The 24,220-nt window shown below is 39.1% G+C and overlaps 1 protein-coding gene across 4 annotated transcripts in view; it reads right to left on the bottom strand.

The window, feature by feature from the left end:
• LOC102231021 (connector enhancer of kinase suppressor of ras 2-like) overlaps positions 1 to 24,220 on the bottom strand; it is a 40,334-nt gene that overhangs the window by 13,639 nt on the left and 2,475 nt on the right. The window contains exons 2-12 of one of the 4 annotated variants that reach the window (XM_023342727.1): positions 19,131 to 19,294; positions 15,976 to 16,178; positions 14,259 to 14,346; positions 11,616 to 11,657; positions 11,405 to 11,524; positions 8,579 to 8,638; positions 8,117 to 8,185; positions 3,883 to 4,029; positions 1,829 to 1,947; positions 265 to 467; positions 8 to 97 (exon numbers count right to left, since the gene is read on the bottom strand). In XM_023342727.1, coding sequence (XP_023198495.1) covers positions 8 to 97; positions 265 to 467; positions 1,829 to 1,947; positions 3,883 to 4,029; positions 8,117 to 8,185; positions 8,579 to 8,638; positions 11,405 to 11,524; positions 11,616 to 11,657; positions 14,259 to 14,346; positions 15,976 to 16,178; positions 19,131 to 19,294 — 1,305 coding nt within the window. Of the gene's footprint in view, positions 1 to 7; positions 98 to 264; positions 468 to 1,828; positions 1,963 to 3,882; positions 4,030 to 8,116; positions 8,186 to 8,578; positions 8,639 to 11,404; positions 11,525 to 11,615; positions 11,658 to 14,258; positions 14,365 to 15,975; positions 16,179 to 19,130; positions 19,295 to 24,220 lie in introns of all 4 variants that reach the window. The other 3 variants (XM_023342726.1, XM_023342725.1, XM_023342724.1) reach the window with 3 other exon arrangements.

The following is a 24,220-nucleotide window of genomic DNA, read 5'->3' on the forward strand; positions in this document are numbered from 1 at the left end:
CACTCACCTCTCCTGCTCTCTCTCCTCAGCTTCGCCAGGTCTTCGTCATCTCCCACCCAGTTGTATTCCACAGGCATTGAGATGGGCCTGAGCCTGCCTGCAGCAAGTAGGCGCAGGGGGGGGGATGTCAATATTACACAGCCGTCCACACACATAGACATCAAACAGCTGCAGATGTCTCAAAAAAAAAAAAAAAACCCACCCAGAAACCCACACGCCGCTTATTTCCATGACATGAAGCTGCTATTGGTCACGATTTCCTACCGTAGGTGGGAGTGCTCCCCCTGCGGACCGACGAGGCCTCCTGGTTCTGGTCGTACTCGTAGCAGTAGAGTATGGAGTCTTCCTCCACCAGAGGGAATCGCCGCTGACACTCCTGGTCCAGGTAGGAGTTGGGCGACTCGGATCGCTCTGCGGCTTGGGCGTCCGACTGAGGTTCCTCGTCGGTCAGATTTTCCTTTTCGTCTCTTTTAAAGAAAGCAAAACTTCAGAGAAGGTCAAATAAGCTTCCAGGTAGAGCAAACAGGTGGACCTAAGTCGATGTTTGTTGTGGGTTTTAATTAGAAACAGGGACGTCTTAATATTCAGCAGGGGGAAAAAAGGAACAAGTCTCCAGCTGTGACTCACAGATGTATTTATATTTTATTTTCACAAGTATTTGCCCAGGGGAGCCACCGGGCTTTGACTGCTCGTTAATTCTGTTTGTGCTTTAGTAATTGGACGCTCTCATCGGAAGCACCCTCCCTCATACCGGTGGCAAGTATTTCATAACTGCATTTCACTACGGCAAATTTTAAACGATCAGTTGTCACAGCGGGAACAAAATGTCCCCAAGGTGGGCAGAAATTTATGCAAAACATCCGGTGGCAGACGGATTTCTTTTGGTTCAGAAAACAATCAAAATGCAAATTTTCAAAGTGGCAAAAGGTGAAAATGGTCAGAGCATCTCAAAGAAAGTGAAAATGTTTACATTCTTAATGATTCTTGTGTGCAAAGATTAAACCGACTCCTTTAAGATGAAGCATCACAAAACTTTTTCTGTAAAGATGCAACAAGGTGATGGGTTTTTCAGGTTCTTTCCTCATTCGGTTTCTTTTTTTCTTGCCATTCCCACAGGCGTTTGGCTTTATTAACCAGCAACTAAACAGAAATAACAATTATTTAGTTCTTTTATTAGCTGTGGTTGCAAATTAGAGACATCAAATACTCTATAGAGTTCTTATTAAAGATATTCATACACATTTTATTTAATTCAACCAAGAAGTTCATTCTGATAAGAACTTAATCAGATGTTTCCTCAAATATATTTTTAATTTATAGTTGAATATAAAAAAATGCATGTCAAAAACAGTTTTTACCTTTCTCATTAATATCTGGAAAACCGTTTTTTGGCTATACAGCAACCAAATACTGACCAGATTCTGACTGGACTGTTTAAAAATATTCAGATTGCTTCCAGTCAGGAGAAACATTTTGGCAAAACATGAGAAAGCAGCTTTTAATTTCAATCTCTGTGGATATGAATTTTCTTATGCCTCGCTGTAAAGGATCGCAACAGAAATCTGTATTCCTCCTCATGTTTTCCTGTTTTGTTTGTTATTGTTTGCACTGTAGTAAAGTTCTGTGCTGCTTTTCTTCCAATTTTTTCCTCCTGTTGTGATTTCTTTGTTACTTTAACAAAAAAAAATTGTCAGCGAGGGGCAGGGGGGAAAGCTGTGTTTGTGTTACTACAAATTAAAATCAACACCACAATGTTTGACTCGGAAACACTGAACCTTGAATTTTGTACGGCCAGTGCAGTAATTGATTAATTCTTTCGCATGCTTACCTGGGGGTGTAAGGCTCCGCTGGAGGAGGCGGGATGTACAGATCCTGCAGGGCGCAGCTACTTCGCCTGGAGGGAGTGCTTAATGTGCTGGTGGGCGTAGCGACGCTGCTGCTGGGACTCTGAGGGAATATAGGCTGTGTGTGAGAGGGGGTGTGTGTGTGTGTGTGATTGTGTGGGCGTGGGTGTGTGAGAGAGAGAGGACGCGTTTAAATATGTGCAAAAGACAGAGAGACAGGCGGACAGAGAGGAAAAAGAGACAGAGACAGTTACAGAAAATGACACAATGAAAATGTGGACCTCACAACAGCTGAGTAAGTCTGTGACTGTTCACTTTAGTCAGACAGTGAGGCGGCGGAGCTCAGCTGTGAAATGAGCAGAGGACGTTTGCAGAGCTCCACTTTAAACTGGTTCACCGAAAGAGGCAGTTTGGAGAGCAGCCTAGTCATCGCTCTCATGGCTACAGGTTAAACAGTCTGGTTAGTACTGTTACTGAACTTTAAATTAATAGACCATATCTATTTTTTTAGTTTGTTTTTGTTACTATACCTTTATTTTTTTTTTATCAATGCGATAAAACAATCTGCAGATTGGTTAACTTAAAGAGCATAAATTCTGCACAGTTACTAAAATAGACTTCCAAACATACAACCACATCTAGAAGTATTGGAAGTGAGCAAAATATTGTAATTTAAGTTAACAAAATAAACAGCGGTGTTCTTTATTGAGCCCCTTTTTAGTTGTGTATCGTTCCTGCTCCCAAGAAGAAGAATTCAAAATCAAGACAAATTCAGCTAAAAAAGTATTAAGATTTTAGTGTTTCAATTTCAGTTTTGCAAGAAAAAAAACATCTAGTTCTGAACAAATGAGTTTTTGGTAGATTAGTATTAAAATTTGCAGACTGTTTAAAAGATTTTTAATGAGAATAAAGTTGTTTCTTTTGTCTTTCTAACAATCCTAATTTTAAGTTCTCCCATAAAAAAAGCAAACAAAAATTTTTCAGTAAAACTACTGTAATTCTGCTGTGGTTTTTGGTGTTGGTGTGCAACTTCAGTATTAATAGTGGTACCTTCAGTCCAACCTTCTGGATCAACTCCTCAAAAATAAGGAGTCAAAATGTTTCGTTTTCACATGAATCCAGATGTATATATGAATATATTTGATTTTGAATATGATACATCTTTTTACTAAAGCTACAAAACACATTTTTTGTCACTTCTAAACAACTTATCCTTTTTATTTAACTATTTTAAAAGAAGAAGATATCCCATTGCTCAAACTGAGCTACCATGGTATGCATCTTAATCTATCATTAATGATCTGTTCTGTTATAAAGCTGAGATAAAAATTTCTGGTTTTGCAATAGAAGGAAACCCCGCCGATTAACTTCTACACTTTAGTCCTGTTTAATCTCTGACAGACTTTATTTTTTTCTCACTTCTGTCTTTAATGCTGCCAGCAGGAGGAGAAAAAAAAATCAATTTTGGAGGAAAAGAGGAGAGAGGACATTAAGAGGGAGGAGGCAGAGAACGGCTGTACTTTGTGGCCTCAGGGGAGAGAAAACATTTTCTCTGGAAAGCGACACAAAGAAAGCCTGGACCACTTTAATGCTCATTCCTCTCTTTTCCACCCATTCTGGTGCTGGCACACTGTCCTAATAATGTAACTAGATTGGCTGAAGTAGGACAACAGATGCCACTTAGGGATGAAATGATGACATCTAAATGAGTGATGCCGCAGCACTCAACTAATTAGTCACAAGTATAAATTTAGCAACAACAATCGGTTTTGTTCATGCTTTGTGAGTGTTAAATATAGCACATACCTGAATGACAGAGTGCAATTCTAATATCTAAAATGATCCCCAAGGCAAACACTATGGGGTTTTCCTGCACGACTTTTGTCTCTCCTGTTCCCATAATCCTCTCCTTGTTTTCTAATTTGTCCATTTTAGAGGTAACTCTTATTTTAAGGACAAATAAGATGGATGCACAGAAATAAGCACACATAAACGACAGAGATAATCTCACAGGACTGAGTCAAAGCCGTCGTTGTACCTGCAGAGCTAATGGTTTCCATCTCATGTTTTTGAGCAGAGCCGGAGTGGATGTGAGCGTGCTCTGTGGGCGTTTCTTCAGTGTTAGGGTGACACCTGCAGGGTCCCCACGCAGCAGGTTCACCAGGTTCTTCAGCTGCCAGCCCACCTAGCAAACAAGAATAGCCTTGAAACGCACCGGCATCTGCGTGTGTCAGATTTATCCATATTTGAATCTAGTCAGCCAATTAGTGGGAGGGATTTAATTCAATTTAAAGATGCTAAAATGCCTTGAAGAAGTGTTCATAACGCTTGACGTTTGTTCACAATATGTGCACAAATATGTGCACAAACTTCTGCCTATTTTAGATGGACTTCATGGTGACAGATCAACACAAAGTAACATACTTGTGAAGTGAAAGGAAAATTACGGATTATTTTAATATAATCGTCAATTTAAATCTGTACATTGACTAAATACTTTATCTGCAATGACAAATGCAACTGTTTTTGTGTCTCTACCAGCTTTTAAGACCCAGACAGAAAAAATCTCAGAATCTGACATTCTCAAATGGATTTATGTCAGTACTTTGACTAGGCCATACTAGCAGAAGACTATATTTTGATCCACACAATTTCACAGTCATTCTTTCAAGTCTTTTGCGGCCTCTAACCTTTTTTCCTCAAGGATTGCCCTGTACTTTTACTTCTTCCATCATCTCAACATGAGGAAGAAAGCGAGTCTCCGAAGAATTGATTCAATGAATGGATCATAAACAGATCCATGCTAACTTACCATTAGACAATTTTGTAATTAGGCAATTACTGAAAACAAATGATGATTTTTACCAAACAGTGAAAAATTAATATTTCATTTTCCTTCCACTTCGAAAGTATGGTACTTTGTCTGTAACATTAAATCTCACCAAAACAGCGGAAATATGTAGTAAAATGTGGTAAAGTTAACAGGCGTGAAAACTTTTTTATGTTTGAAAGTCTAATCCATTAACTTGGAAGGAAGCCATTTTGTTTTACATGTTTCTGTATTTTTAATAGTACTTTTTGGGTTCTTATGGTTAAGACATGCAGAAGAACGTAGCAATCTTTAAGCTCCATGTAGATTTTGATGTCAAAACGGAAATTAAAGACCAAACCAGTCCGCCTTGTCCTCTACAGTGGTTTTGTCTCCTGCTGTGTGATGCTAGCAGCTACATGCCTAGTTGCAAGTCCTCTTTAAGCGGTTCCTAATCATATTTAGTACATCCGAAAGACCCTGCCCAGACAAACACTCCCTGCTGCTGAACTAAATATGCCAGGTCCAGTTTGGGGAGAGAAATCTTCGCCTGCTGGATGCCTGCGCTAAATCTATATTTCAAACTAGCCTGAGATACCAAACATTTTTCAGGCCCTGACCTGGAGATCACTGTGTTTCTCTGAAAGTCATTTTTTATCTCGACATTTGTTCCAGAGAGTTCATTATAAAGCATAAGTAAAGCAGACTTCTTTTACTTCTACTGTTTGTTTTGTTATACCTCTAAGGAAATTAAACTATAATTTGGGGGGTTTTGTTTGGTTCGATTCCTTGACAGTGTTTTTATTATCCACTGTGAGTATCTTCTTTAAATGCTATATTTTGGTTGTATTGCTTTTCTCATGTTTCCAGGCTTGTTTCTGTGGTTTTAATTTTAGAAAATATCAGCTTCCCTCTGAACAGATTTCTCAGACGTTCCTCATTATTCTGTTGTTATAAAGTTTATTTTAATATTCATTTATATCAGCCAGTTGTGCCAGAATATATTGATAAAAACCGATTAAATTGTCAAAATATCAATAAATAGCTGTTCCTCTAGGATTTTGTGATTGTTTTGGTGGATTTTTAAAAAATCAAAATTACAGATTTTGTGATGCCAGTTTATAAATGTTTGTAAGACATTGTTACAATTTGGAAACTGTAATCTATACAACCTACCTTTGTGAGGATTTGAGTTTTCTTTGTGTTTGTTTAGGTTTCTGTGTCTTCTTCTTCTTATGTTGCGTTTTATGGCAGTTTACACACTTTGCGCATTACCGCCATCAACTGGACGGAGATGTAACTTCAGAAATTATTTTTTATACATCTTCATATCCGGTTTCTGTGTCTATTGAGTCTTCTTGTTGTCCTGTCTACCCCTTGATTGTTCCCAGCTGTGTCTCGTTTCCCTGATTACCCACTGTGTACTTAATCCCACCTGTGTGCCTTGTCTGGTCTTCGTCTTGTCTGTTGTAAAGTCCACAGTCTATGGGATTGCTACCAGTTCCTACCAGTTTTGAGCCAATAGCCTTCTGCTCATTTGTGCTGCCTGGATTATTGTACTGATTCATCATTAAGTTCATAATTTCTCATCACTACCTGGGCCCACTGCGTCTGCCTCACCACTCTACAACCACTATTCATGACAATCTTAGATGTTTTTCCATTTTAATAGATTATCAGTTGGCATGAAGCTAACAGCTAAAAACACCGACAGGTTAAAGAACTAAATATTGTTTGGATACTTCTGTTGATTCTTGATGGTAATGAGGATCTAACACCTCTCTCTTCTGAACCTTTAGATGCTTTGAATGTCTGTATGCCTCAGTGACATAAAAGAGTCGTGACACCCAAATCGGTGCTGCTTCTCTCCACGTTCTTAATAATAAGAATATTATTGTCAGCTCATCCACTGTATTCAGTGGATGAGCTGACTGAAATGAGCAGCTGTGGAATTATTACATATCTTGCTGTTGCACACACAGGCAGCAATTATTTTTTTCACGAAAGGGGCTATATTTAAACTCTGCACTGCAGGAGGCCTTTTTCATTCACAAATAAACCTCGTACACTTCATCACGAGGCACTTCTTACAGTCATGTCAAAGGACAAATTCAGAAAAGATTAGGCAAAGTTACAGCAAGAGGACGAACAAGGCATTTTTACTTGTAACGGCTCAGTTTCTCTAATTACCTGAGTAATTCATAAAACCTTGATTAACTCTGTCATTTTTAATATAATAAATTCAACTTCTACATATCCTCTTCTGACCAAGTAATGTATAATTCTATGTTTTCCTCAGGGAAATACTCAGGTGCCAGAGAACTCAGTGTTTCTCCTATGTCGAATCCAGGAAAGAACATTTCTAAAGCATGTTGTTCTCCTTCCTGTGTTTGTCTTTTACTTTGCACGGTTGCGTGCAGCAAAGGGGGAGGGGGTGCAGTTTATGTCATCACTCTAAGGTGTATCACAAGTAAGCCGAGACATTTCACTGTTATGTAAATTAGCTGTGTGGGCGGACTGAGAGTTGCTTAAGAAGAAACACCACTAAGCACGTTGGGTTGAACACTGGATTTTTCCACCTTGCTGTGTTTTATTGCAATTTTATGGGACAGACCAAAGAAAAGTGTGAAAATGACACATGGGTTTCTGTATGTGAGAGGTTATAAAGGTCATTTAGTATTTTATACGTATTATTCCACGATTGCCCTGTTTGCAGTTCAATCTTTCCACAAAACCCTAAAGAGCTTGATTTGTCATTTTAAAGTTACCCACCAGTTCAGACAGTTAAGTGCTATATCATATGAATTCCTAATAAAATATATTAAAATGTGGAAAAGTTCGGGCGTGCCGTGGTGGCGTAGTGGTTAGCGCGACCCATATTTGGAGGCCTTGAGTCCTCGACGCGGCCGTCGCGGGTTCGACTCCTGGACCCGACGATATTTGCTGCATGTCTTCCCCCCTCTCCTTCTCCGTTTCCTGTCAGCCCACTGTCATATAAGAGACACTAGAGCCCACAAAAAGACCCTCTGGAGGGGTAAAAAAAAAAAAAAATGTGGAAAAGTTCAAGGGCTATGAATGCTCTTGTAAAGTGTTGTCTATTGGATTTTGCAAAGTAATCTGTAATGGGCAATGCAGCAAGCAAAACAAATCCAAGCAGTTCACTTGTGAATGCCCTCAAAGCCTAATTACAAAAGACCCAATAATCATCAAATGACTTGATAGCAGCGCTTCACCACTATGGATACAAAGACGTTAATAGAAGGACTGTAAAGACACAGCCAGCAGAGATGATTGCTTTATGGTTCAACTCATAAATGGTGTGCAGATTGAAAAAATAATATATTTTTTAATATAATCAGTCCTCCATACTGATTATATGCACAAAAAAAATTCAGATTGAAAAAGAAAATTCTGCAAATTCAAACAGGAGACAGGAAAATAAAATAAACCAGCCAGGACTTACGACTGTCTGATGGTTGACCTGAATGACTTCGTCTCCAGCATGGATCTTCTTACAACGATCAGCCAGAGACTGATGAGGAGACAGAAGTCATTGTTGCCGTATGCAGAACCGCACACGACTTATTTAAAATAACAACAAAATAAAATCCTTCACTATTAGTTCATAACAGCAGAAAATGTTTACTTTACTCGACCAATTATGGATCATATTCTTTGTCAGAAATGCCAATCAGGGAAGTAATAACGGCTTCATAATAATCAAAACTACTGCAAAGACAAATCACAAAAAGCTACAACCATTTTGGTCAAATCAGGCTCCGCCTCCAACCTGACTCGATTTCAAAAGAGCAATTCTTATCCGGAGAAGGTGGAGTTAAAAAAGGCACCTTTAAGTCTGTGCATCCACTACATGTGTACCAACAATGAAATGGACAAAGGTAAAAACAAAGAGGTGAGTACTCACTCCTTCTGTCGTCCCGGTGATCACGTGTAAGCCGTCATATGTTGATTTGATGTACATACCCTGAAAGAATATAGCGCCAATATGGATTAATGGACATATAAAAACCATAGGAACTCAAAATAATGTGTAGCCTCACGGATATCTGCAAAACAGTGGAGCAATTTGTACTTGTGAATTTGAAATAATCTGCCTGACGTGCAAAGACAAACACGAAAGATTATCAATCTGCAAAAATACTGTTTGCAAAAGTGCTGAAACTCCAAGCTTTTACGAAGGAAAGGGGCAAGAACAGATTAAGAAACAAACATAGGCGCACAGAAGCAGCATGCCAGGCTTCAAGATGAGTGGAAGAGATTTGTTTTTTAGGCCACTTGGCCCGCTGTTGTGTTCAGGGTTCACTGAATGGATGAGAGAACTTTCATGCCCAGTCCTGGCATTTGTGTGGGGGCAGGGCTTTTATTGTGGCCCCGAGCAGGGAGCTTGTGTCTGAGTGTAGGTCAATGCAAAGATAAAGTCCAACAAACTGCTCATGGCTACGCAGTGGAAGAACGGATTCTTTTTTTTTTTTTTTTTTTTTTTTACTGTTTTGCTAAATAATTACCCACAATAAAGACACACATGTTTGCCAAGTGTTGCAGCTGCAGTACACACACTGTAGCTGTGTGATTTAAAAGCGCCCAACATGCTGGGTTTTGTTTTTGTTTCATATTAACAGATTATTCGCATGCCCATCAGCTGAGCAAAACCCAGTTTTGGAGCCACTACAGTGAGCAGCATCGGACACTGGACAGTAAAGCGTTTCTAACTGACCTCAATATTTCAACCTGCACTTTTCTCCTGTCTGAAACCCCAGGCTGCAGAGGAACAAGCAAACCAGTAAAGCTACGTTTCTGCACGTTTAAAAAAATGGTTTCCATGATTCAAACCAACTAGAAGATATGTTTAAATTTCAAAAACAAATTTATTTTACAAATTTAAAAATGTCTCTTCCCTTTTTGGAGGAAATAACCAACAGATTGAGACATTTCTTTGCTTGAGAATAGCTAATAAAGAATAACTAGCTTGTTTTTTTGTATTCAGCAATGTCTATATATTATTTTTGGTTTTTACATAAAAGGGTAATAAAGAAATAAGATAGAGTTAGTACTGTTGTTCAGAAAGGGAATACCTTCACTGAGTCAGATACACACTGAAAGACAATCATGCTAAATTTGAATCAAAGCAAAAAGATATTGCTGAGAGTCAAGCTGTTACTATATTTACAATTAGTAAATATGATCATCCAGCATTGATTATAGTCTGTTTGTTGTACTTTACATTGTTTTGAAGTCTTTTCCTGAGTCTGTTACACCAACCTAGAAAACAATTCAACACAACTTTACATATTAAAGGGATTATTATGTCAAAGCATTTATAGTATAGTAGTTATTATCTTACCCGCAGTAGATAACACTCTTGGTGTCTTCATTTAGTTTAAATCCAGACTAGTTGGTCCCATAAGGTGAAGAATCTCCAAGAAAAATTAGGACCACAGCAGCTTCCTACACTCTTAAAACAATTTAAATCTCAACACAATCATTGCGGTTTCTGCAAACTTTCCTTATGTTTAAACTGCTGTCACATTTGCTCTAGGTGGTTATTTAGCTAGGCATGTTTATTTTTGATGCACTGACTCCTATCTATAATTTCCTATTCAAAGCCATATATTTATTTTTAAATAACTGTCTAATGTAAGCTATATAAAACAACCTTAACATAAACAACTATGGTGTTTTTGAGTCTGGAGCTGTTTTAGGATGACAGCAGTCTGCTCTGGTATTGAACCCTCAACCCCATAATGCCCACCCCGTCACTCTGACGAGATAATCTGGATACTAAAAGAAGGAGTTATCTACTGCAGGTCAAATATGAACATCTAAAAAACCTTTTAACAAACCAGAACAGAAATGTTAAATTATCCTTTAAAGCTCAATCCATGTCCATTTCCATACAAGCTGATGGAATAATGTTTGAGCAGATGCATGGTGAAAAACTTGGCGTATATATTTACGGATTGTTTCATGATTTGGGATGTGTGTGTCTCCTTGGTTGTGACCACATGAACAAATTCACAGACTCAGAGCTCAAGGTGCTAACCTTGATTTTTGCCAGTTTCTGAGCTATGCAGTTTATTTTGCGTAACCTTCCTATTTACAGACTGTTAAGACAGTTGCTGCTGTCTGCAAGCTGCACTTCTGCAAAGAGGTAAGTTGCAAAAAACAAACAAACAAAAAAAAGCTTGCGTATTAACTTGTTGTAAGAGTACAAAAGCTGAAATCGACCCACTCTGCCTCACTGCATGACTTATGTTTGCTAGTGAACCCCCCACAATTCATTTCAGTGGGGGAGGGGATTCAGTACCCCTACACTAATCATTAAAAACAAATGCATCCACTTGAACGCAGCTTGACAGCGGCATTAGTCTGCTGACCGGCTAATTGTTAGTCCTTCTGTGGCGCTCGCTGTTTATTCGAATAAAATCCCTGAAGCCAGACGAATCAGTAGTCAGGGTAGAGTGGACATGACTGACATCTGGATCCTTTTGGTCACATTGGTTCATTTCTATATTTAACATGACAGCACAGAAGATGATTACTAGCCTCTAGAAGGGTTCTTCAGAAAACCGAGGGTATTTTGCAAACATTGGTAAAAATGCTCTTGCACTGCTTGTTACAACCTCAGCCTAGTTTTTTTTAAACCTTGATAAATTCAAAGCATGAAAGGTTGAAGTTGGTGTGGAAACATAACATTACATGCAGTATTATGTGTTTTCCAGGTGAGTCTTACCAAGCCTTCGGTGGACTTTATGTTGGCCAGCTGCACCACCTCCAAGTGTGCGGACTGAGACACCATGGGGTCCGAGGACAAGGAGATAATCTGGTCACACACTTCGGACAGTGTTTTACACTGAGGGCGACAGATGAGGGACGGACGCATTCTTTAAATCCACGTAAGGTGACTTCACGTTCAGTGCAGCGGGACAAAGTTAGAAACTCACCACATGCAGGATCTTGTTTTCAGTTTCGTACACAGAGCAGTCCTGGGGAATATTCAGAGAAGAAAAAAAATCTGTTACCTCAAGAGAATTAGACTAAAATGGAGTTATTGGCCTTTCTGCTGTAGGTGGATATAAGAAGAAATTGAGCAGCTTGGCACCTACACCATAACCCCCCTCCCCAACCAACCCTCCCACACAGGCATGCACAAACACCAAACAAATGAGTCACCAATGCGGAGGCAGGTCTCTCTCTTGCTCTCTGCTAGCCTTCCTCTCTATCAGTCTTCGGCTCCATCTAATTTGGCCTCTTTAACTCCCTTCGCCCCTCCTTTCAATTTGTTCTATCGCTTTAATTTTTCTCCAGATAAACATAATCCTCCACAGAGACAACGTTAAAAGCCATTAACTGTCACTTCTCTCATTAGTCACCAAGACAGAGATGAGTGACGGCCATCTTTCACCATCCATGAGCAGAAGCAGTGACAGAAAAAACCGAATGCAGAGCCTTCAAATTTATTTCCTCTCTGTGAACTCTTTCCAATAATATGACATTGGAGCTACAAACCTAGATGTGTTTTCTTGTGATACATCAACACAAAGAAGTACATAAAGTGGAGGAAAATGCCTTCAACATTCCTGAAAATGTGAAAAGTATGTTGTGCGTTTTTTATTCAGCACCAACTCAAGATGTTGTAGAACCAACTTGGATCTTTACAGTCTTTAGCAAAACAGCTCTAAGTCAGGCAGATCAGGTAGGGAGCATCTATAAGCACCTATCTAAAGCTTTGTCGCACATTATTTGGTTTAAACTTTTGGCTATTCTACATTTGCATATGTTTGGAAACCTTTTTCTTGCCCAACTGGATGGTGGACCTCCACTTCAGTCTCAAGTTTTATGCAGATTTTCTTCAAGTATTGCCTCATATACATCTACATCTATCACCTCTAAGTACCTTTCCTGTCCATAGTGATGGCACAGAATAATGCAGCCACCACCATGTTTCACTGTGTGTTCAAGGTGATGAGCAGCCACACACAGTCAGTAACCCAAAACCACCTTTATAATTGGAGTTTTCTTTATATACATTATTCACTCTAACACAATGCTATAAATTTTGTTTGGATATTATCATTCATTTGGAAACATTGAAATACATTAGTTCTAAATGTGGTGCGTGTGTGGGGGTGTGGGGGTGTGTCGGAGTGGGCGTGCGTGGGGGTGTGTGTGCGTGTCGGAATGGGCGTGCGTGGGGGTGTGTGTGCGTGTCGGAGTGGGCGTGCGTGGGGGTGTTTGTGCAAAGCTTCCCCCAGAAAACTTGCTAAGCCCGGTGGTTGGGTACTAGAGCAGTCGATTCGTCCAGTGGCCCGTCGAGTAAAAAAGGTTTTAAGTTGACAGGAAATTTGAAAATATCACTTGATAATTATGTGTTATTGGAAGATTGGAAAATGAATACCTGAACACCAACTATAACGTCTTAAAAAATGCAAACATTTTACATAGACTTAAATAAGTAAGCAATGATTAGCCTGGTGGGGGTACAAGTAAAGCCTGGTTGCCCACCAGGCTTATAAAACACTGGGGGAAACCCTGGTCTGTGTGTGTTTCTTGTTCTGCTGTGGAGGGGAGTTCCTTAGACTGAGGGCTAAGGAACCATGGAGAACAAAAAGATGGACTACGGCGCTGATTGGGTGATGCCATACAGAGCTCCACCATGAGGGAGAACCATTGAGTCAGTTATTAAAGTTTTGTATAAGTTCTTTTGTGATTTGCTAATTTGGTTAACTTTATATTTAGCTAATAGTTATTTAAGGACATCCTTCAACAAATTATGTGTTTAGTACCTTTTTGTTAGTTACATTTTTAAGTAGATGCTCCGTTTCTCCCCTCTCAAGTGTCTGCTGTGATCAGCAAGTATTTAAGTCCCTTTTGTTTTTGTCGTGTGCTAAGTCAGTCTATTTTTGTTTTAACAGTAAACTTGATTTATTTTAAATCCCAATTATGACTTGAGTTTAGTTTCTTCTTTTGACATATTTAGATGCTCTGTATTAATTGTTTGAGTTTGTTATTTTGGGGAAATAAACCCCCTTAAAAGACAAACTAACACTGTATCCTCATGCCTAACTGGCTCTGTCACTTTCTGTCTTAAACGGTCAGAGCTGCTTCTTCTGCATACTTGCTTTGTTCCAACAGCAAACAGGATATCTGAACAAAAAGTCATTGTACACAATTATTGACATTTGAGAAAAAACATGACAGTAATCAGGCTTTTATACTTGCCTGGACAATGTATTTTCCTAAATTATCAGTACCTGAATAAAGTTGATAGTACAGTATTAGTAAGTCTCTGACAATAAATAAAGATCTTAAATCTTTGGGTCTTCTTTTTATAATTTAGATTAAAAGTCTAAAAGCAGTAAATTGTTTATATTGAGCTTTTACCCCTGCTTAACTACACTGCTTTTTCAAAAAGATAGGATAATTGTTTTCAACTTTGTATATTGGACATAATAAATAGCTAAATACACTAAAAAAGGCAGGAATAGGTCCTACGGCTTCATGTCGCTCGAAGTGTAATATGTGGGTCAAGTTGCGCCGAGGGCATGAGACGTACATCATGATGTGATGCTGCACAGTTTATTCACCTGCTGCACAATCGTGGTGAGTTCGAGACATAGCTGGATCACATTGTTTCTGGTCACAGAGTAATCCGCCACTGCAGCAAACGGTGACCTGAAAAAGAAAGAGCACCTGAAATGAACCATTAGACCGTTCTTCATCACAGATTGAATCACTGCTAATATGGTGGAGACTCAACGATGCTCACAACGGTGGAAGAAACGGCCTTGCTATCAACAAATATCCACAAAATGAGTAAATATATAGAAATTCTCCAGTTTCTATGCTTTTAGACCAAAGCATTTGCATAGGATTTGAAAGCTAAATCAGTTTTCTGCATTTATTCTGTCTAATTTTGTCCACAATTATGCATGTGCACATGGAGAAACAAGACATGAAGCCACATAAAAACAGAGTTGTTCAGGTTTTTTTGTGTCAACCTGCTGGCTGAATTGACTAATGTCAGATCTTCCTGTCAGCTGATATGTCATGGATATGATAGAACAACATTTACAAAAAAAAAATTCAATCCCTTTCACAAAAAGGTTCAAAAATTGCCCAGGTGTTAGAGTTAAAACACCCAAACGACTCAAGAATAATTTAATTAGTAAAATAAAACTGATATAAAAAATGTTTTTCTTCAAATTAAAATCCTACTTTCAATGACTTCTGCAGTCTAAAAGTTATTCGCACCTCGAAACAGAGTTCTCCATAAGAGCACACATCTCCAAATCAGGTAACCTGAGACCCACGTATTGGATCAGACGGCTTAAATACTTGTACTGTTGATGGTTTCATTGCTTGTTACAAATAACAAGCAATTTCTAAATAACAAGAGCTGTTTATATTGGCCAATACAAGCAAATATGTAGAAACTGTTCACATTTTTTATGCGAACATAAAGAAATATATTATTTTAGATAAGACCCTGAGAATGAAGCAGCTGCTGAAAAGAACAACATGCCTACAGTAAAGCATGGTGGTAGCTTGATGATGCTCTGGGGATACTATTCTTAGAAGTGCTGCGGGTCCAACACACCTGAATCAAGTGGCTGAATTATCTCCTCAGCATGTAGACAAATTCTCCTGCTAATGACCTGATTATTTGATTCAGGTGTGTTGCAGCAGAACCAGATCTAAAAGTTGTCAGACACAAAAACGTCCCTGAAGTTTGGACTTTGGCTGGCGTAAAGGCTTGCAGCAAACAAACCCAGAAATATTGAGTAAGGAACTGAAGGCATTTCCCCATGAGGGATTGGCCAAGATTTCTGAAGAATGATGCCAAAAGTTGGGTATGCAGTCACGTATGCAGCAGGTCATAAAAGCAAAAGGGTGTTTGCTTAGCGGAAGTGCTAAGAAGGGTCTGTACAGACTTCAGTTGTCAATATAAAGGCTGGTTTGGTTTTTAGAAAATACTTGTAATCTTAATTGTGCTAAATTATTTTAATTATTGTTGGTGCATTTATTTAAAACAGTAGCTGCTATAGACTGTTTATTGTGCCAGTAAATGTAATTTGCAATTGGGGTTGAATAATTTTAGGAGAATCTAAATGTGCAGAAACACCTGACTGTAGTTTTGCTTTCTAAATCTTGTCTTTTACGTTTAGCAAAAGCATAATTTTTTTAAATATCAGTACAGATCTTATGTTTCACAGTGGGTGGGTGGGTGGGTGGATGGATGGATGGATGGATGGATGGATGGATGGATAACTTTATCCAGCAGCATCATTTTGCAAACCTCACCTGTCCAGCCATGCCAGCAGGCTCTTGGCAGCAGCGATCAGGTCCACCACAGAGGTGAGGAAGTCGTTGGGCAGCTTGTGAGTGGCTCTGCCATCGTAATGGCCGCTGCGCCGCCGGCCCGTGATGAAGTTCTGCAGGTTTTTCGCAGACGCGCTGAGCTTGTGAGAAAGCGTCTTCAAGTTCTCGGTCTCCAAACCGTAATTCTAGAGAGAGGGGAGGGTAAAATCTCTGTGTTTGACCAGTTTGTCAGAGTTTGTTTCACCGATGATGACGCATTCCGGCAATATTTTTTTCACACATCAGACTCAAACTTATTGTCACCCTGACACAACTCTATAAAAGCCACAGGGGGAGTGGGTCCCCAAGAATAACGCTGCAGAAATGAAAAAGCAATCTAACCCAGCTGTCACTTTGATTGTGTACAGATAACCTAACGCTCATTTTTGGTGCAAATTGCACGTGCAAGAACTGTGGAGTCGCTCCTGTCAGGGTTTCTTAGGATGAGAGGGGACAGCAGGAGGGCTGCTAATCATATTTAATACAGGAGAGCCTGACAGACTTAAAACTAAATCCCAGTTACATAAGGGGCTTTGGAGCCGATGCGTGCCCCCCTCCCGGCAGGGATGAAGGATGAGAGGAGTTCACATTTTGATAGCATCTACGACCTCAGCCCACTAAATCTGCATCCAGTTTCTCCACTGATCTCTGGGATTATCTCACACCGATGTGCATTTCTTTTACTCTACCCAACAGCCAAATTCATAATTCATATGTCATCTCATCAATAAATTTGTGTTTTATCCTGCAGAATTTGCAAAAGAAAGAAAATGGAAATGCACTGCTTGGAGTAATTACAGTTTTCATATTTCTTAGTACTTTAAAATGCAAATTTACAAACATATACATTTGAAAGCAGATATATACATATGACCTTTCCTCACTGTTTAATATTAAATTAGACATTTCCTGTTTACGTCAGTTGGGGTTACCAATATGATGTCTATTTGCTAAATACCAGAATAATGACAAAATATAAATATTTTTAAAACATTCTTCATTTTGGGAAGTTAACATACATTTCCTAACTGATAAAATTACATAATAAAGTTTATTTATGTACAGTGTTTTGGATATCTCTCTCCAAGCTTCTCATAGAGGTTTGCAGGAAGTTTGGCCCATTCCTTCTGACAGGTCTGCTGTAACTGAGTCATGTCTGATGGCTGATTCGCTAACACAAACCTTTTCCGCTCTGCCTAAATGTTTTCATCAATAAGCTCCTTAAAAGTAACTTCCTGGCTTAGATCTTGCTTTTAAACATACTGGTAAAATCTTCTTTAGGGTTGGGATAAGGGCCAGTCCAGAAGCTTAAAGTTAGTCTAAAATCTGTCCACCTCAAATCTGTTCTGATGTGTGTTTGGGAGTTTGAAGCATCTGACCCAAACTGGTGAACAGGAAGCTGGTCGGGATGTTTCAGAACAAGAATGAGGGCGACCTCTAATTGTTTCATTTCAAACTCAAATCAACAGCCAAATGGTTGAAATTTGGACACAAATAGATGTTCCAACAGGACAAAGGCACAAAAAACATAGAAGTGGTTCAATGGCCTCCCGAAAGCCCAACTTTCATCTTCAGAAAATGAACAGACTTCACTAAAAGGTTAAAACCATGCCTGGAAGCCAACCAGTTTTAATGAGGTCAAATATTCAGTCTAAGCTTGTTGATGGCTGCACAATGTGTGTGGCTTCTCCACAACTTGGTTATGTGACATTTATCCAACTGTCACTAGGGGGTGTGTGCACATAATTTACACAGTTTTTGAGAAAATCCTCCATAAATTCAAACAATCTCAGCTAGTTCTAGTATTTAAAATTCACTGAAGTTGCCTGTTGTATAATCATTCCAGCCTGAACCAAACAGTGCGTGTTTACAAATTGATTTTACTGCACAAAATGCTACATTTATGGTCCTCATTTAATTTGTTGCTCCTCTTCTGAGCAGAATACTGTTTTATGATTTTATTTCTTGTTATTACTGATGTAATCCCACCAGTATCATTTAAACAGTAACAAAGAAAGCTCAAGGAAGGAGTTAGGGTTATGAGTCGGATGCATTCTCACACTATAGCAGCTCATTAGTCAAATCAGCAGAGCGACGGTGTTTCATGCTGACACACAACAAATGTCTGTATCTCTGACAGTAAGTAAGTGCATAAACTACTTCAAAGTGAGCCAGTAAAGGATGACAGCACTGATGACAACAGAAATATCTGCCTGCTTTAAGAAAACATTCTGTTTGGATTGATAACTTTATCTCATGGGATATTTTTAAACTGGAACCCAAAGCGGTTTCACATTTCTAACATCTTAGGACTTAAAGTGGCAATTCAGCTGCTTTGATTGGTCAAATCAAATTCTAATACCTGCAGCACTAGCTTTACCCTCAGTGCACAAATGGATACAAGGAAGTGTATTTACTGGAGTTGCATCCAGTAAATACAACAACCTCCAGCTGAGCAATCCTGTAAGACACAAAAGTAAATTTAGCCCATTTAAGAATATGGAGATAACAAAGCCAGACTGTAATGGCCACACGTTTTGGACCAATGTGAAATAAGATGTGACTTCTTCTCAGAAGGATTAACAGAGTTAAGGGACTTTTTGAACCAAAAGTAAAGCTTTCCCTTTTATTAGTCCTTTCAGTTGATGCTGCCACCACTGTGTTTCAAGCCAGGGATGTTATGCTTAGGGAGGATATTCAGTGTTTTCCACCCAATAAAGCATTTTGCAGGTAGGTCAAGAAGTTAACCTGATCTCACTTGACCAGACCAGCTGCTTCCCAAGTTTGCAGTGTCCTCTATACATAAATAGCAAGCATAAAGTAGGACATATTGGATCAACAATGGCTTCTAATTGCCTCTGTTCCATAAAGGCCAGAGTATGTGGAGTTCCCAGCAGCCTTCATAAGAGTTACTAAACAATGTGGAAAAGTTCAAAGCGTAGAAAAGCTTTTGCAGGACACAATATTTTCTTAAGTTTCTATTGATCTTACAACAAATAAACTAGTTTTCCTATTTCGTGATTCACAGAGACACACATTATTTGTTTGAAAGCTCAATCTGTGACTCAAAGGCAGCAGCAGTGAAGCCTTGGACTCACCAGTGCACACAGTAAGTCCACAGCTTCCAGTATGAGCTCCTGGTGGCCGATCCTGGACACGCCCAGATCCTCCAGCTCCTGGTGGGTGATGCGTAGCAGCTGGTCTCCCCCTACTTTCTCCTTCTCAAAAGTCTTGATGTACTGCTGCAGGCAGTCGTCCAGGCCTGAGACGACACAACACAGTTGAGTCTGATTTTGTGAATTCTTGCAAAATCTGCTTTTACTTTCTACATGCTAAGTAGGCTCGACGTTGCCTTCCATATTCCATATCCAGAATATGCAATGTGAATCTGTTATTCGTGTGATCACAGGTCGCGTTCTGCCGCGTTCAAGCATGATAACAGTCTGTGTGACACAAGAAACGTGACACATTTCCCCCTCCACAACATTATTCCAGCTACATTTTCAGCTCCGAGCCTGAAAAGAAGCGTTTAATTTAACAGGGTTATGAGTTTGCGCGCGACTTGTTTTACATGTTTTAGCACCGCAGCAGGTGTGAAATCCTTGTGGAAGAAATACTTGATGAAAGATAGCAAACTAAAAGAAACTGAACACTCATTTGTACCGACGGCTTGTGCTTTACATCTGAAATTGCAAAGAATTCATCCTTCTATTTTGTTCACGCAATAAACAGGTTCATAAGGAACTCAATCTATTGCTATTGCATCACAGAAAACCTTCAAAATCGTTTCTCAGGCAAGATTAAGAATCTCTCTGGCGCAGAAGTCAACACAATTGCATTCTGATGGGACACTTATGGAGCTCTTAGGCGTTGACTGCAGTTTTATGACTCACGCTGCTATAAAAATGCAAAATCTAAAGCAACCAAATTCACTGGACTTTCTTGAAAAGAATCAAAGGCAGTTGTTATTTGCCCTGTAAATTATTTTGGTTTTGACTATATTCCCTCTTTTTCCTGTGAATTGGATTTTCGACTAATGCAGCTTTTTTATTTTAAGCAGAACAGATTGAGACACTTTTATTTATTTTATGTCTTAAATAAGGCATAACGTCATAACCTTCATTTCTATGTAAGTATTTGGATGCATAACTGAGCTCACAAAATAAATTACCTTTTGAAATAGATTTTGTTTTTCTTCCTTAGTTACTCTTCTGAGAAATTGAGTCAATTTCTTCATCATAAGATATTTTATTTATTTGAAGGACATTTAATAATCTGATTCTTATTTTTTTAATCCCTACTTTTTTATATTTGTAATAAGAATTATGTTGTAGTAGATTAATAAAGAGCTCCACATGTTTCTCTTCAGCAATACCTTTTAGTTTAAAATGTAGCTAAAATACTGCAGATCAAATAATGCAAATAAATAAAACTTAATATAATCCTTTGGCATGGGGATAAATAATGATCCAAGCATTTTAATGCCTTGTGTTTTATCATAGCTGTATATTGTGCGGGGGGGTGGGGGGGTTCTATTACTAGCACACAAATTAGCTCATATTGAAGAGCATAAAAACTCCAGCTTACTAGGATACGTGTTTTATATTTCAAAGTACCACTCACAATATTTTGGCATGCTAACGTCTCATTTCTACTCTGCAACGGAGCCAATGGAGTGTCTATTGTTCTATATCTATGGATCATATTGTCTGGGAATATCTAGTGACCCTGTTTCCTTCGGGTGTAACTATAGTGTGACACAGGAGTCATTCTTCAGAAGGGGAGAGACAGAAGAACATAAACATTCAAGTAAGGACAATGTTGATCATATGTCTGGCTTGAAGTAAATTTCCCCAATGTACAGTTAGATTAACCCTAAAACCGTTTAAAAAGTCCAAGAAAGATTCATTGTAAGATTGTTCTACAGGAAGGAAATGTTAATTTATTCTATTGCTTTTCACTTGAATGCTTTTCACACAGCCTTTACCAATACTGTGTGGGACTAGAGAGTGTCTGCTTTCTACCTCATTGGCTTTCGTTTTTAGCAGTCCAGACAGGGAAGTCAGCTTTTGTATAGCTTATGTAGCGACTTTCTCTCTTATTTTCCCTCCCCCATACACGTGCAACTCCCCCCCCCCCATCTCATCTCTCTGCTGTGGTGGACGAATCATTCACATGGGACTTGGAGCAGACTTGATCAAGCGTTCAAGATGGGTTCAGCTAGCAGCTAATTGTGGGTGTGTGTGTGTGTGTGTGTGGTGTGTGAGGGAAAGGCTATAGAGAGCTCAACACTTTAAGGCTTTACTAATCAATCTCTATAACTGTGACGGTGAAGTATGCAACCAATCTCTCTGTATTCTCCTATTAAATAAATTATGCTAAATATTTGATAGCTTGGCGTGGAACTATGTTGGTGGGTGTAGGAGGCTAATAATGACAATCAAATGTAGCATGAACCAACCTTTGAACTTTGACTTTTGGCTTTCTTGCCCACTTCAAATGACCTGCTAGATTTATGTGTGTGGGCATCTATGCCAGCCAAACAAATCGTCTGTCTAAATGTTAAGCTAATCTCTCAAAATAATGAAGTCTTCTGGCAGTTTCACACGGGTATCATTTTGTTTATACGCTGAGCTCCTGCATGCTGTAAACCCTTTTTAAGTTTTAGAATAACTTACACATCCATTTTTATGAGTTGCATGCTTTAATTTTGAACTACAAATGAAAACAAATAAAATTTGTGTTTTTATACAAGGACCTGCGAATCCTTTTGATTTGACAATTTTGGCCCACATGAAAAATAGTTTGAAATATAGATAACTTTTTTTTCCATTGGTTTTAGGTGTGATATTTCTCCCTTTAATCTTCTAAACTGTTATAGTTCCTGCATTCATTAAAAAAAAATTAAGCAATCTCTTCTTCTTCCTTTGAAGTTTTATTTAAACTCTCTGAAAAGGTCATCTTCAGCTGAAAGTGATCCAACTTATTTGATTTTTAGATTTAATTTGTCACAGACACTGAAATCCTGATTAGTCGCTACATATTAAACACAGATATTTTTCCTATTCTGTTTGGCATTTAGTCCACATTTAAATAGGACACCATTCATTGAATGCACATGATAGTTTCCGCCACATCGGTTTTCCTGCCCATTACATGTATGGGTCAGATTATTAAGCACCTAGAGGAGAAATTAAAAGCACAGTGCCGACATGCGCTGATCTCCGTTATGGATAATCCACTTTTAACGACCGGGGGGAAAAGCAATTCGAAACAGATATATGACAATTTGAGTGGCTGAGTCAGACAATTGGGTGAGGGGGAACACAAGAGGAGGAAAATCAAAGTGGTTCCCTTTGTTAATAGGGAAGGTTTGACAATGTTCAGACTGTGAGCTTGAATTTGGTCTCCAGCATTAAAAAAAGAGGCTGCAGAAGATGCTGCTCACATTGAGAACAAACTTGGAGGGAATCGTTTTGTGTATCGTTTCTCTTTAACGTTGAGTGTTTAAACAGCTCCGTCACAGCTGGGAACAAAGCGCCTCGCTCAAACAAAGCTGACGGGAGACGGGAGTGGGGCTGTGGGAAGGTCACGGGGTCCCCCCTTCTCTAGCCTCCTGTGACATCACGGGGCACAAAGAAATAAAGGAACCTGGGAATCCTGAAAACAGAACAGTGCCAGTCGCCAGGGCTCGAGGATGGATATTTAACAGGACTCCCCACCCCCTGCAGCCGTTTCTTCTTCCTCAGTGTCTCTCAAAGTCACTTTTGTCCCTCACTTCACATTACCACTACGGAGCGCTGGCCACAGAAATGCTCTTTGCTCCACTTGTCAGATATGGCACACAGAGGAGTCCAATACAGTCGTTCTTCCTACTTTTCTCATTTGTTCTTTAAGTCTTTTCACAGACTTAAAGTTGAACAACCAGCCTCGCCACCTTTCTGCCTGGTTCTGCATCTTTTTTTGCTTACATTTAAAGCTCCTATTTCTCCAATGTGATTCTTCAACGAATCTGCAAACACAAATTCAATAGACTCAAGTGCAGCTAGTTATACCACTCATACTAGTAGAGATTTGATCATTTATTTATTTGTTTGTTTCAAGGATAACCCATTGAGATGTTTCATCTCATTTTCAAGGGGGCCCTTGTCGTTACCACAGGCTGCTGACCGATACCAAGGCAACCTAAGGCTTTATAATGTTTCCAGTGGCTGCAGTTTTCCATCATAAAGTTCATTTGCTTTAAACTCATTTTAATGAGACGCCAGCAAAAGAACAATGAAGTAACGGAGCAGTCCCCCTCCCCCGCAGGTTGCTGTGTGCTGCCAGTCACCTTGCATAAAAACGCTAGCATCCGATAACAAAGAAAGCGACGAACTGAACAGAGATTCGTCCAGCTGTCTGGACATTACAATAAACCCAGAACTCCCCCTTCTCCACCTGTGGGTGGCTGGATAAAAAGCTAAGCTACATCACCAAGTGCCATAAGTTGAATGAAAGACGGCTAACATACAATACCAAAGTAGTTTTTTATGATCATATCAATCATAGATTAAAATAACGTTCCCCGTCCTTCATATGTATGATCCACACTGCCAGTCAGCTGGCTGAAGGAAAGCTAACCTCCTGCATTTTATTTACTTACACAGTCGTAAATAAAATGTTTACTTCAATATATTATTTACTGGATGATTTTTATTCCAAAATGTTTGTGTATCAAATCAAAATATCCCACAAAAATAGAACTTAAATGTTGGTAAGAAATGACCCGCCTGGGGATTTCTTCTTCTTTTTTATTTTTTGTTCACGTAAATATGTCAGCTCATCAACATCAGACGAAGAGCCACCTGCAACTGAAAGCCAATGTTTGACCTTAAATAGGCCATTCATGTCCCAAACCTTAAAAATGCGGCAGAATTAAAACACTTCTGCAACAAGAAGGGAACAAAATTCCTCCACAAGGATTTAACAGACCGATTGCCAGTTATCACAAAACCCTGATGTCCGTCTCTGCTGCCAAGACTGGCACAAGCAATTACTAGGTTTAGGGTGCAATTACTTTTTCCACATAGTGCCAGTTGGCTTGGATAGTTTTCTCCCCCTTAATGAATGAAAAATTGTTTTGAAAACTGCTTCGTGTATTTTTTATGTGTTTGTCTGGTGTCAATATTGGATGATGTGAAACATT

Source organism: Xiphophorus maculatus, chromosome 11 (assembly GCF_002775205.1).
Source record: "Xiphophorus maculatus strain JP 163 A chromosome 11, X_maculatus-5.0-male, whole genome shotgun sequence".
NCBI lineage: Eukaryota > Metazoa > Chordata > Actinopteri > Cyprinodontiformes > Poeciliidae > Xiphophorus > Xiphophorus maculatus.